The sequence below is a fragment of the Dendropsophus ebraccatus genome, chromosome 2 (assembly GCF_027789765.1).
Source record: "Dendropsophus ebraccatus isolate aDenEbr1 chromosome 2, aDenEbr1.pat, whole genome shotgun sequence".
NCBI lineage: Eukaryota > Metazoa > Chordata > Amphibia > Anura > Hylidae > Dendropsophus > Dendropsophus ebraccatus.
In genome coordinates this window covers 151,471,266-151,484,284 of record NC_091455.1, presented here as the reverse complement: position 1 = coordinate 151,484,284, position 13,019 = coordinate 151,471,266, and the positions used below count along the sequence as shown (strand labels likewise).

The window sequence follows — 13,019 nt, the reverse complement described above, 5'->3', positions numbered from 1 at the left end:
CTGATGGTACATTCGCTTTAAAGGGGTTGTCCAGCGAAAATCTTTTTCTTTTAAATTAACTGGTGTCAGAAAGTTATATAGATTTGAAATTTACTTCTATTAAAAATCTCAAGTCTTCCCATAATTATTAGCTACCATATATCATGCAGGAAATGTTTTCTTTTCAGTTTGACCAAGTGCTCTCTGCTAACATCTCTGGCTAAAACAGGACAAAGCAAATTTTCCCATAAGAAATAATTGAAATGCAGATGATTCGTTCTATACACCAAAATAGGACAGGTAAGGTGTTCTGTATCAATAAAGAACACTGTATGAGTAAAGAAGGGGTTATTCTGTAAAGACTCCCTACATACAGAACTCCCCAGATGGCTGCAAAATAGCTGGTACTAGTGCCAGCTGCCTGTGTAGGCAAGATGACGGTGAAACATGCGCAGCAGCAGGAGATATCCACACAAGGCCCTGGGGAGTTGAAGCACTCAGCGACTAGGTTACGTCTGTGCATGGAGGTTCTAGGCAGCCTGAAATCTGGGTCAGGAGGGCATTGCAGCCTCACACTCAGTTCTCCAGGAGTAGGGAGAGGAGATAAGGCAGAGCTGCTCGCTTTCACAGGAGGATCTCTGCATTCTACAGGGTTCCTGGCTTGGACAGGCACCAGAGGAGAACCGGAAGGCATTCGACCACAGGCAGAGTTGTCCAGGTAGCAGTGGGTTAAAATGAGAGAGCTTTGTACCCAGTACAATATCAGGTGGGAGACACTAGGTTGCTCATATTACGAAATCTTGCTCCTTTACTGAGTTACAATTTTTTCAAATTCTAATCCACAGTTAACTTGTAATCCAAGGTTTATATATATATTAGATGCTGATGCTACATCACTGAATAACAACCAGCCCTTCTTAGTTTGTTTCAGTACTACCCAGATTTAAAGGGGTTATCCAGCACTACAAAAACATGGCCACTTTCCCCCTACTGTTGTCTCCAGTTTGGGTGGGGTTTTGAAACTTAGTTCCATTGAAGTAAATGGAGCTTAATTGCAAACCGCACCTGAAATGGAGTAGGGGGAAAAGTGGCCATGTTTTTGTAGCGCTGGATAACCCCTTTAAAGCTGTTGGTTAATCATCCTCCCCAAAACATTATGACGTACCTCAACCCAGTTCCATGGTTCCTGCCAGTAACTTCTGCCACCTCTTTGTATCATAATATTCAGTTGTAAATAAAAATAGGTAAGTACCATTCCAAGGTACATCAGCTGTCAAAACAAAACAAGGTTATTTTGCATACATATTATGTCATGTCAATTCATAAAGCACTTTACTATGTACAACAGAAGCCCCAGACCTGTTTAAATTTTAGAACTAGATTGTATACAAGTGAGAAATCAAAGAATTAATTTACTAGGACCAGCGTCTCATGCGCCAATGTTAAATAATCATGTAATCCCCAGCCAGTGCACAGGCACACTGGAGTTATGCCGAGGCACCTAGATAATAGTGCAGCAAAACTGGCCATGTGCCCTCAGTGCCAGGTCTGAGTGGCTATTCTAGTACTTATCAGCTGCTTTATGCCCTGCAGGAAGCAGTGTCTTCTTTTTAGTTTCACATACCGTTCTCTTTTCCCCATTTTTACTTAGGGGAGCACTAGAGACATACAGGTTAGGTTTCAGTGGAGAACTGCACATACATGGAGATATTTTATAACATGCCAGATAAAATGAATTACCTCAAAAGTCATAATAAAATAATCCATAAGTGTGGTGATTCGGTAGATTCTAACGGAATCCATATATGATGAAGTAATAATATTCCCTGAAACGGGTAGTTCTGTGAGTAGAGATACCATAGTGAACAGACTTGTGGGAGGGTTATAAAGGAGAAACTGTACAATGACTGCTCTTGTTCCTCTGTCTATCCACAGTTGGCTCCTTAAGTTCCATAGTGCTGAGTAGGCCGCAGTCCTATTATATCAAAGATAAAAGTAATGCAAATAATATATATGTTGCACAAAAATAAGATAAAAATGTATGGAATGACAGTGATCTGAATTGTATTGGCGCTTACCTTGACCTGCCCAGATTTATAACAGTGCCCCTTTCTTCATAGCACTGAATCTTGCCACACTGGTAAAACAGTCCATCTTGGAGCTTCTGTTTTTGTTTTTCACCAACTGATAGATCAGGGGAGTCTAATACTGAAAATGAAGACATCTGTAGAGAACAAACTGACCTGATTTAAAAGCTAAAAAAAATGAGCATAAGGGTCCATTGTAATTACCATCTTTCTAGCACATAGGGGTATACATTAGGTATATTGAAATTTCTTTTATTTTGTATTGCACCTAATATTGCAATTAGTATTAGGGCGCCTTCCCGTGGGGGTGGGGGGAAGGGGCTACATGAAGAGCTATAGAGAAAAACAGTAAAGAGTATTGCAGCAGATTTCACTGTGGAACTCTCAGCGTGAAATCCGCTGCAAGACTGTACGTGTGAAGGCACCCTTAAGAAACAAAAAATGAAAATGAACAGATTACCCAAAATAAATGTCCCTGAATAATTCTGAATACTCTTTCTGGCTTTTAAGAGATTACAGCTACCAGACCTCGCTTTTGCCGTTCACTGTGCGATAACAAGTTTATAATATTTTAATAGATCAGACAATTCCGCATGCTACAATACTAAATAAAAAACTGGCACCCAGTTTTCACAGCACTTTTTGTTGTACAACAGAGGGGTTACATTACATACTTTGCAGAATTAAATAATTAAAACAAGTAAAAATAAAGTTAGGGACCTCCTCACAGGAGCTTACAGACTAGAAGGACTGGGGGCAACACAAGAGGTAGTAAGTGCTTTATTTGCAGATGGTCCAGCCATTGTACAAAGAATCGGAAAGTGCCTATAGAAGTTGGGTGAGCTACTCACCTGCCAATCTCTGAGTACTGGCACAAAGTGCATGGGACCATCAGAGATATAAAGTAAAAGGTGAGGGAACAGCAGAAGGGGAAACAAAATTTAGGGAAAGTTATAAGCGTGCCTGAAGAGTTTAGTCTTTAGGGCACACTTGAAATTGTGGTTGTTGGTCTGAGGTCTTTGGGTAAAGCATTCCAGAGAACTGGTGCAGCACGAGTGAAGTCTTGGAGGCGGGAGTGTGAGGTTCTGATTATGGAAGATGTTAGTGTAAGATCATTAGTGGAATGTAGTGCATGGGTAGGATGGTAGGTGGAAATAAGGGAGGAGATGTATGGGGGGCAGAATTGTGGAGAGCTTTATGGGTGAGGGTGAGGAGTTTGAACTAAATTTTGGATTTAATGGGAAACTAGTGCAGTGGCTGGCACAGGGGGGGCGGACTGAGCTGTGTCGATGGTAAGAAATGGGCGAATTCTGGTGATGTTTTTGAGGTGTAGGTGACAGGAGCGTGCAAGAGCTTGAATACAGGGAGTTAAAGATAGATCAGAGTCTAGCATAACTCCCGTGGATTCCGATGCTAACTCCCGCTTGCATTTCTGCTTGTTCTATACACTTCATTCATTCTAACCTGTTCATTCTTTGGACGGACCGCAGAATCCGTCTGACCATAGAATGGGGTCTATGGCACAGGTGGAAATTCACGCAGGCGCGAGCAGGGGTGAGCGGCGGAATTGGCAGCATGTACACATACCCTTAGTAAGCAAAATCCTCATATGTTTCGGTGCAGAGGGGGTGTCCCGGATCCTGAGTGCACCAGTCCGCCAGCCTCTTCCAGGCCACCTACATTTGCATGTTTATTAATGTATTTACGCAATTACGTCTCCTTTGTGCATTGCACCAAATAGCTTGTGCAGTAACAGTGCAGCCCACATAATTTGGCCCAGGCCAGAGCTCAGAGTTCTGATCCTTAAACTCTCCAATATTTCCTGCTTTCAATACATCAACTTCAAGAACTGACTGATGATTTTCTGCCTAATGTTTCCCACCTCTTGACAGAGACCATTGTCATAATTTAGTCAACATTACTCACTTCACCTGTCAATGCTTTTTACATAATGTCTGATTGGTGTATATACACACATAATCCATCATAATGAGCTAGCAAGAAGACAAGCACAATTTGAATTGAGACTATTATAGGAATGCGATCAGAGAAGGTATTTTTATGAAATCTTACCATATAATCAGAATGGTTTGCAATTTCTAATTTTCTCATTATTGGAGCTCCAATTATATAGAATTTCCCTTCAATTGGTCCAACCTGAAAATGCATAAAAAAATATTTAAGCACTTTTCAAAATTTATATTGTTTAACATCTATGCTACTGCTGCCCTGGTTACACAATAAAAATATTATATATATATATATATTATTTTATACATTATATGGCTATGTTCACATAGCGTCAAAAATATTGAAAAGGCGGCCGATTTTCATATTTAAAATAACGTCTGTTTTTGCCGAGATTTAACTGACTGCAATGGCAATGCATTGAAGTCAATGGGAAGAAGGACCTCCAATGCATACAGTGCCACAGGCGTAAAAAAAAATGAACATGATCATTATTTTCGGACGTCTTTTGCAAACATCGGACGTTTTGTATTAGTTGTTCACACACAGTTTTTCTTTTGTCACCGTTCTTTCTCCGTTTTTACTATTAAATTCAATGGACTTTTCAATTAAGCCGCACCCAAAGGCCAATTAGTAATCCCAAACTGGAATAATGTACCAACACCAGTCATTGCACGGGGGGCCAGGCTGCTAAATAACGTCCATTATTTTAGACTCAAAACAACAGACGTCATTTTAAACGGAGCTGAAAAAAACGTTGTGTGAACATAGCCTATTACAGTAGCAAAATTTACCATTTAATGTTCAAACTGATCCTATTACTTTATGGATCTGCTTGGTATAACAGAGGCATGGTTCCAGGACTATAATGACTAGGAAAGAGACCTAACGAGATATACCGAGGTACAGGAAAGGTAGAAGAAAGGGCAGATGGGTAGTCATTTATGTTAAAAGGGTTGTCCAATACTTTCTCCCAGAAAAAGCTAAAGAATTGTCACTAGTGTGGGTGTGGTTTTGCAGCTCAGCTCTACTGAAGTGAATGGAGCTGAATTGCAATACCACACTTACTGAGGACAGGGCTGGTACTGTTTTTGCAAGAAAGTTGCTTTTTTCTTTTCTAATCCTCCTTCCTTTCTAATCCTTTTCTAATCTCCAGTGCCTTGTGTCCATCAGTGTCCCCCTGCCATCATCCTCTCCAGCAGCCACAGCCCGCACAGCTCTGGGAGTTGGGTCGTGACATCACCATGTTATCCAGGAAGTGAAGCCTTGATGCAGTAGTAAGTGCAGGGAAAAAGCACTTTATAAGCATTTCCCGTAATAAGTTTATATTGGTGATTTGTATAACTTTTGGAGGGCAATACAATACTTTTATAAAAATTTTTTGCTGGACTTCTCCTTTAAGGATAGTCAGAAATTAACAGTAATCAAAAATACACATAAAAAGCTGAAGACTCTGGAGACTGGAGTATGTGGATAATCAATTAAACTGGTGGAAGTGAGCATTTAGTGTACAGTATTTAGAAATGCAACTAGACTATATATGCAACAAAATAGCAAAGGGATTATGGTTTACAAGTAGAGATGAGCGAACCTCCAGCATGCTCGAGTCGATCCGAACCCGAACTTTCGGCATTTGATTAGCGGTGGCTGCTGAACTTGGATAAAGCCCTAAGGCTATGTGGAAAACATGGATATAGTCATTGGCTGTATCCATGTTTTCCAGACAACCTTAGAGCTTTATTCAAGTTCAGCAGCCACCGCTAATCAAATGCCGAACGTTGGGGTTCGCATCGACTCGAACCCGAACCCGGTTCGCTCATCTCTATTTACAAAAGATAAAAGGGCTATAGTAAAAGGAAGAAAAGTCATGATATGGAAGGTTTAAAGAGACTGGAAGTCTGGTAGCTGACAGATAAAATTAGACAAAAGAAGGCAAAGCAGATGATAAAGCAAAAGCATCACAAGGAAGAAAGGCTGAAATCTGTTAAGGAAAAGAATAAAACCATTAGATGTATTAGTGACAGGAAGAAGAATATTGTGGCATTACAAAAATAAGTAATGGGAAGAATACCTATACTGATGGAGATAAGGCAGTCGCTGACCATTGGAATACTACTGTACAAAATCACAATATGGTTAAACATAGCATTGTCTCCAGTTGGAAGGGTTCAGACCCAGTGTTTTAAGAGAGCAATGTTTTAGGGGAACTTGCCTGTTTGAAATTTAGTGTTGTTGCCTGTTTGAAGGTTACCTGTACTTTGTGGCCCACAATTGTGGCTTGCAAGTATGGATTTTATAGGATACATTAAAGTCTAATGGCTAATGCACATAACCAGGAATGCCATGGTCTGTGCATTTGCCTAGAACTCAAAGACAATAAAGAACACAGAGAGATGTTAGCTAATATTGGACTAAATCCCTAACTAGTTCAGTGGATTTGTGGTTGACAGATATCAGAGGGTTGTTGTTAATGTTGTAAATTCCGAGCAGAGACTGGTTACAAGTGGTGTGCCACAAGGGTCTGTTCTGGGTCCTATTCTTTTTAATATGTAAGTGATATAGGAGAAGGTTTGGTAGGTAAGGTTTGTCTGTTTGCTGATGCCACAAAAGTGTGCAAGAGATATTACCCCTTGAGGTGTCAGTAATATGGGAAATGATTTAGCTTTACAAGATAAGTGGTCCAAACAATGGAAACTGAGTGCAATGGAACATGGGTATCGTATTGACAATGGAACATGAGTATCGTATTGACAGTTCTGTGTTAGCAAAGACTTCTGAAAAGAAGCATTTTGGGGAAGTGAATTTGTGATGTCTCAAAATGTCAATAGTGTAGCCAGGCAATAAGGAAGACTAATTGAATGCTGGGTTGTTTAGCTATAGTGTACGTCAGTGGTGGGGGTCAATTTTGTGAAAAATGACTGTCATGCAGCATTGCACGCACATCTATTTAGAATGGGGTTTCAAGCACCCATTCCCTATTAAATCTCTATAGCGCCAGAATAAGACCCATTGCCATACTTACATTATGCTGGGTCTCGGAAACAGGAGCTATGGAGACATAGCAGGAAGCTTGTCTCATAAGGCATAGTTATATACAGTGGGGAGAACGTCTATTCTGGCATCAAATTTACATTAGAGAAATGATCATGCACACTGCTGCACAATAGTCATGTCTCAAAAAAATTCACATGGAGCAAAACTGTCAGAATTCCGACGCAGAATCCTGCCAGCCTCCTCTCTTCACGCTAAAGAATGAACATAAATTATATCCGGAAAAACATAAGTAACCATATAGTCTCAAGAAAAGAAGAGAAAGTCGGGATATGATCATAACAATTGGTAACTCTACTGTAACTGAATGTAAAGCTGCCTGGTTGAAGACATATCTATTCGAACAGAATAATAAAGGAAATAATACAACAGCAGACCAGACTGGGTGGCCTCTTCTTTCGGCAATATGCCTCTATGTTTTTAAAATTTTAATACAATTGTAAAATGAAGAAAAAAAGATTGTGTGGACAAAATGCAAAGACCCTGATCATAGTGATATGTCACTTATTTGTCAATAATCAGTAGTTATCATAACATCCCATTGTGCCTTCATAAAAACAATGACTAAAGTATGAACATATGAAAAAGCAGGCAAAACAACAGGTACACCTTTATGCACTATAGCCAAAATTGTATTATCTGTTATCTGAAAATACAAAAAGCCATACAAAGTGGCAAGCAAAGGGCATTCTTACAGTAAGACTGCTTAATAAAGCTACCCCAATGTATCTTGGTCCCATCCCAATAAGATGGTCTCACCCCACTGTCCAACCCAAAAGTATGTACATTTATGATTGGTTACCTGATTATGTGAAGCCTCTTGATTATACAATTTATTCGAGTACAAACCATCAAGTAATACATCAAAGCAATACTTCCACCAATGTTCCTCTGTGCTGATGTCACTAAACGGCTGTTTAACATTTCTATTAGGAAACACATAGATAAATGTACTTTCAATTTAATGGCATGTAACACATTTACCATAGTAAATATAAGTAATATAAGTAAACATTAAAGCCTTAGTCTAATTTTGTGAACTTACCTTTCATAGACTGTAATAAAGCAGAAGAGTCGGAATTTACTGATCCAGTGAAATCAGTAACTTCTGACATTTCTAATGACATATCAAAAGTTACTACAAATGACAGTAATGCTTTAAAGAGAAAGACGACTTCAAACCACTATAGTAGGGTCGGTGCAGGACTGAGGACGTATTCCAAGTTAACAGCAAAATGGAGGTTAATTTATTGGTACTAAAAAATTGGACAACGCGTTTCGGTATTGGGCAGTCACCTTTATTAAACCCTTAACAACTGTCTTTGACTATCCGCCATATATACACACACACATGCATGATCAATGATAAGACACACCCCATGTGGGGGCAGAGGTATCGTAGCTGCGAATCTCACAATACAATGTTGAAGACGACAAGAAAGTCCATTATAAATGCAATCAAATCGATTTCAAATTCAGTAGTTGTGGCATATTGCGAACTTTCAACTACCGAATTGTAAGTGTTGCAAACTTTCAGCGTTTTGATTGCATTTATAATGGAATTTCTTGTTGTCTTCAACTTTGTATTGTGAGATTCGCAGCTACGATACCTCTGCCCCAACAAGGGGTGTATCTTACCATTGATCATGTATATGTGTGTGTATATATAGCTGATAGTCAGAGACAGTTGTTAGGGGGCTTGATAAAGGTGCCTGCCCGCTACGGAAACGTGTTGCCCAGTTTGTTAGCCCCAATAAACTTACCTCCATTTTGCTGGATGTACATCCTCAGTCCTGCGCCGAGGCCACTAAAGTGGTTTCAAGTAATCTTTCTCATTACATTTCTGGCGGTGGCATCTTGACGGGAACCATCAGCCATAAACCAGGAGCCTGGCATGCGGACACACCTTTCTTCATCTGTTCAAGCATTTACTAGTGTTATGCCTATGTTAGCATAACACACCCAGGTTAGTTTGAATACTCCCATATACCCATTCCATGATGGTCACTATATAAGCGCCCCTCCTATGTCTGTTTGTTTGTATCCGTCCTTTCCCAACAATGCTTTAAAAGTACCTTCACATATTTTTCACATATACAGATTGGCAGCAAGTGCCCACTGAGCAGGATTTATCACCTCAATTGCCCCGAATTTCTGTCCAATACAGTACTGAAGCAGTCAGTCAAATACATTAGGAGGAGAAAAGCAGCAATGGGAAATCACAATTTTTGGGCACTTGAGGCAACAGACCCCATCTTATTGTAGTAAATATGATGTATGAAAAAAAATACTCGGCTTACAAATAAAATCCAGATATATCTGTGATGAAGCTATAAACCCCAACATGGCATTGTGATTAGTTACACTATGTGAAACCATATGACCAGAAACTACCCAGCCATCGAATTTGGCCAGGTGTGCACGTTTATTTTAATAGAGAAAGTTGTATTAGCCCACAACAGTAAAAAGCCACTTACACTTAACTAAAAGAAAAAAGTGATGCTCATAAAGGTATGCTTGTGATGTGAGGCTTGTTGTACCATTTATGTGAACAGGACAACACTGCATTTCTGTTCACAGCCTTTACAGTATGGGGATTAAAGTATGAGTAGCAATTGTTATACAACTATTCGGTACACAACACTTTTTAACACTTTTATAGGAAAGAAAATGTAATGTTGGCAGAATCATTCGAGTTACTGAAAACATCTATCTATTACATACCTTGTAAATTCATTCCTCACTGCATGGTTTACATAATATTCATTGTGAGAATATTTTCCAATTATGATAAAAGTTAACGTAGTGACCATAAAAATATACACTGCAAGTTCTCTGAAAAGAATACAAAAGATATATTACTGATTACTAATAGCAAAGCACCAAGCAAGTTAAGGAAACAGAAGACAAAAAATGCTAATATAGATGCAAGGCTTATATTTTTTGCAAGAATAGTGAAAGCCTTCTTTGAATGGAAGTCCTACCGAAATATTTTTCCAATAATAGTTTTTCTTCTAAGTTTGTCTTTGGCTACTTTCAGTTGTGCTGGAGTAGGTGGACGAGCCAAGCGTAAATAGCGTGCTCTTTTCCGGGCAGCAAGAATCTGTTAAAAAATATGCAGAATTTCCAAATAAACTAAAAAAAAAACACAATTACCATCTCCAAAACCATTTTCATATCCAAAATGATGATTACGAAGTTACTATCAAATTCTAAATGACAAATCTAAAACATTTTGCTAACATCTTAAAACATTTGTCCTTGTTATAGTTTATAAGATACCTTTTCAAAGTTTGAGGCTTCATGACTGTTCTGTTGAGAGTAAGCTGTTAGGTTCTCCAAAGACAGACATGGCTCACCAACAATGTACTTCACATCTTCATTTAATGCTTCCAAAAAGGAGTCAGTCTTATCTCTTTTATGCCACGCTACAAACAATGCAATGAGTAAGATCTGCAAAATATAATTTACTCCAATGTCATAAATGAAAATTATTTTTCATATATAATTACATAACGTACCTATTAAGTACCAACAGGCCACGGTAAGCTTAAAGGAGAAGTCCGGCCCAAATTATTTTTTTATATGTTATTACTTATGGAAATACATTAATCATGGGAAATGCTCATATACTGCTATTTTCCTTAATTTAGTGAGTACCATAGACTTCTATATATAGTGTGCCCCTGCTGGACACTCTATTGAATCATTTGATGTGTATGTAATATAATGTTATGTACTGTACTTTGTGATTGAATACATTTATGGAATACTTTGGGGAGCAAGTATGCTATCTATGCCCATCATATCGCCGCCGCTCACACAAGGGCCGCTCTTCATGCCCCCTCCTCCTCCCGGCTTCAAACTAACTATCGCGCCGCTGACTCCACGCCGCCCGCGCCGCTGACTCCCACCTGCCCGCTCCTCACACTATCCCGCCGCCAGCCGCCGCTCTCTGCTCCTGCATGCCGGCCGCGTCAGGAGCAGAGAGCGGAGGCTGGCGGCGGGATAGTGTGAGGATCAGGTGGGTGGGAGTCAGCGGCTCCCCAAAGTTTTCCATAAATGTATTCGATCACAAAGTACAGTACGTAACATTACATTACATACACATCAAATGATTCAATAGAGTGTCCAGCAGGGGTGCACTATATATAGAAGTCTATGATACTCATTGACTTCTATATATAGAGCGCCCCCTGCTGGACACTCCATAGGAATTACACCATTCATCGTGACGTCACTGCTTCTGAGAGAATTCTAACACTTCCTGATACACTAAATTAAGGTAAATAGCAGTATATGAGCATTTCCCATAATTAATGTACATTAGAAAATTGTATTACTTTCCATAAGTAATAACATATAAAAAAATAATTTTGGCCGGACTTCTCCTTTAAGAAGCCCATTTTAAATATAAAATACATTAGCATGCATGTCTGTCTGCTGTTGTCTGTATGAATGTAACAGAGGGGTGTGTGTCTATATATTGATGTGAATGTCTGCATTTATTTATTGTGTATGTAAAGTATAAATAGTACATAATTTGTTTCCAGATCTTTGCAGTGACTCAAAGCAGATCATTACCCACTTAAAGTTTATGTGAGCTATAACATGTCTATAATTCAATAAATTATCAGAGATTAAAGCAACTCTGTCCCCACAATCTGCCCTCCCCAAACCACTTGTACTGTCAATCCAAGATCTGTCCTGGAGTCCATTTGGCGGGTGATGCAGTTTTTGTCCTAAAAAAAACCTTTTAAACTTCTAGCCCTGTGCCAAATTGGCGTGGCCTATAGTGTCAGTGCATTAGACTTGCACCGCCTCTCCATCCCTCCTCCCTGCCCTCTTCACCATTAGCAATGCTCCAGGCAGGTTTTCGCCTATTCACATGTGCTGGATCTTTAAGGTACCTATGCAGTGTTCAGACAAGTGAGGAATAGGAGAAATTCTGCCATTCCTAATGGTAAAGAGGGTAAGGAGGAGGAATGGAGAGGCGGCGCAAGGTTAGGTTATAGACACTCTAGGCCACGCTAATTTGACACAGGGCTGTGTTGTTTTTTAGGACAATAACTGTATTCCCTGCTGAGTGGACCCCAGGACAGATCTTGGATTAAAAGCAGCTATCCAAAGGTACAAACCGTTTGGGGAGGGTCAGATTGTGGGTACAGAGTCGCTTTAAGTTAGAGAGTCTTAAAGGCTGTGGACAACATTGTACCATTTTTTAATTGTTAATTTGTATAGTGAATGTAAAATTAGCAACTCTAAATAGTTTTCTGTAAAAATGTTGAATTCAGTTACAACTGGCGTAGATTTTTAGTTTCAACTTATGCTCCGTTCACATGGAGTAAAACTGGCGGAGTTCCGCCAGCCTCTGTGGCAGTTTATGGGAGGCTTGCGTGCCTCCTCGGCGCTGAAGAATAGACATGTCCGCCAGTTTTACTCCGTGGGAATGAAGCCTTACACCTAGTGGGTACTGTGTCACAGTGAGCATGCCTGTCTGCCCACCTACCAAGTGGGGTTGGGGCAACAAAGTTTTGTGCAACTGCCTGATATTTTGCAACTTTATGCCAGTGCTTGGAGTAGTTTTGATACCCCCCACACACATTTTTCACTTGCTTACCTATATTACACTACAAATAGTAATGTATTAAAAATAAGTATGTCTTACCAAAGTTGGCTGGATGATAAAAATACAGTAGATCAGTGAGAAGAACACTGCATGTAACCATAGCAAACATTTTGTGGGCCCAAACCTGAAGAGTAAGGAGAAAAGTGTAGTTATATACATTTTTATATTTAATTGTTGAGTGTTGGATCTTTGATTACGAGTAGAGATGGGCAAATGTACAGTAGGAACAAAGTAAAAAGCTATCTGTATTCTGCTCATCAGGCTGCGGGGCTTTGAAGTCTGCTCTGCTCCCTGCCGCTTCTCCC

At 39.6% G+C, this 13,019-nt stretch overlaps 1 protein-coding gene across 1 annotated transcript in view; it reads right to left on the bottom strand.

The window, feature by feature from the left end:
* PKD1L1 (polycystin 1 like 1, transient receptor potential channel interacting) overlaps positions 1–13,019 on the bottom strand; it is a 107,786-nt gene that overhangs the window by 12,945 nt on the left and 81,822 nt on the right. Inside the window, exons 51-60 of the mRNA XM_069959695.1 lie at positions 12,754–12,838; positions 10,368–10,538; positions 10,070–10,188; positions 9,810–9,920; positions 7,888–8,011; positions 4,148–4,223; positions 2,936–2,944; positions 2,058–2,217; positions 1,720–1,954; positions 1,145–1,249 (exon numbers count right to left, since the gene is read on the bottom strand). Of these exons, the coding sequence (XP_069815796.1) occupies positions 1,145–1,249; positions 1,720–1,954; positions 2,058–2,217; positions 2,936–2,944; positions 4,148–4,223; positions 7,888–8,011; positions 9,810–9,920; positions 10,070–10,188; positions 10,368–10,538; positions 12,754–12,838 (1,195 nt within the window). The remainder of the gene's footprint in view (positions 1–1,144; positions 1,250–1,719; positions 1,955–2,057; positions 2,218–2,935; positions 2,945–4,147; positions 4,224–7,887; positions 8,012–9,809; positions 9,921–10,069; positions 10,189–10,367; positions 10,539–12,753; positions 12,839–13,019) is intronic.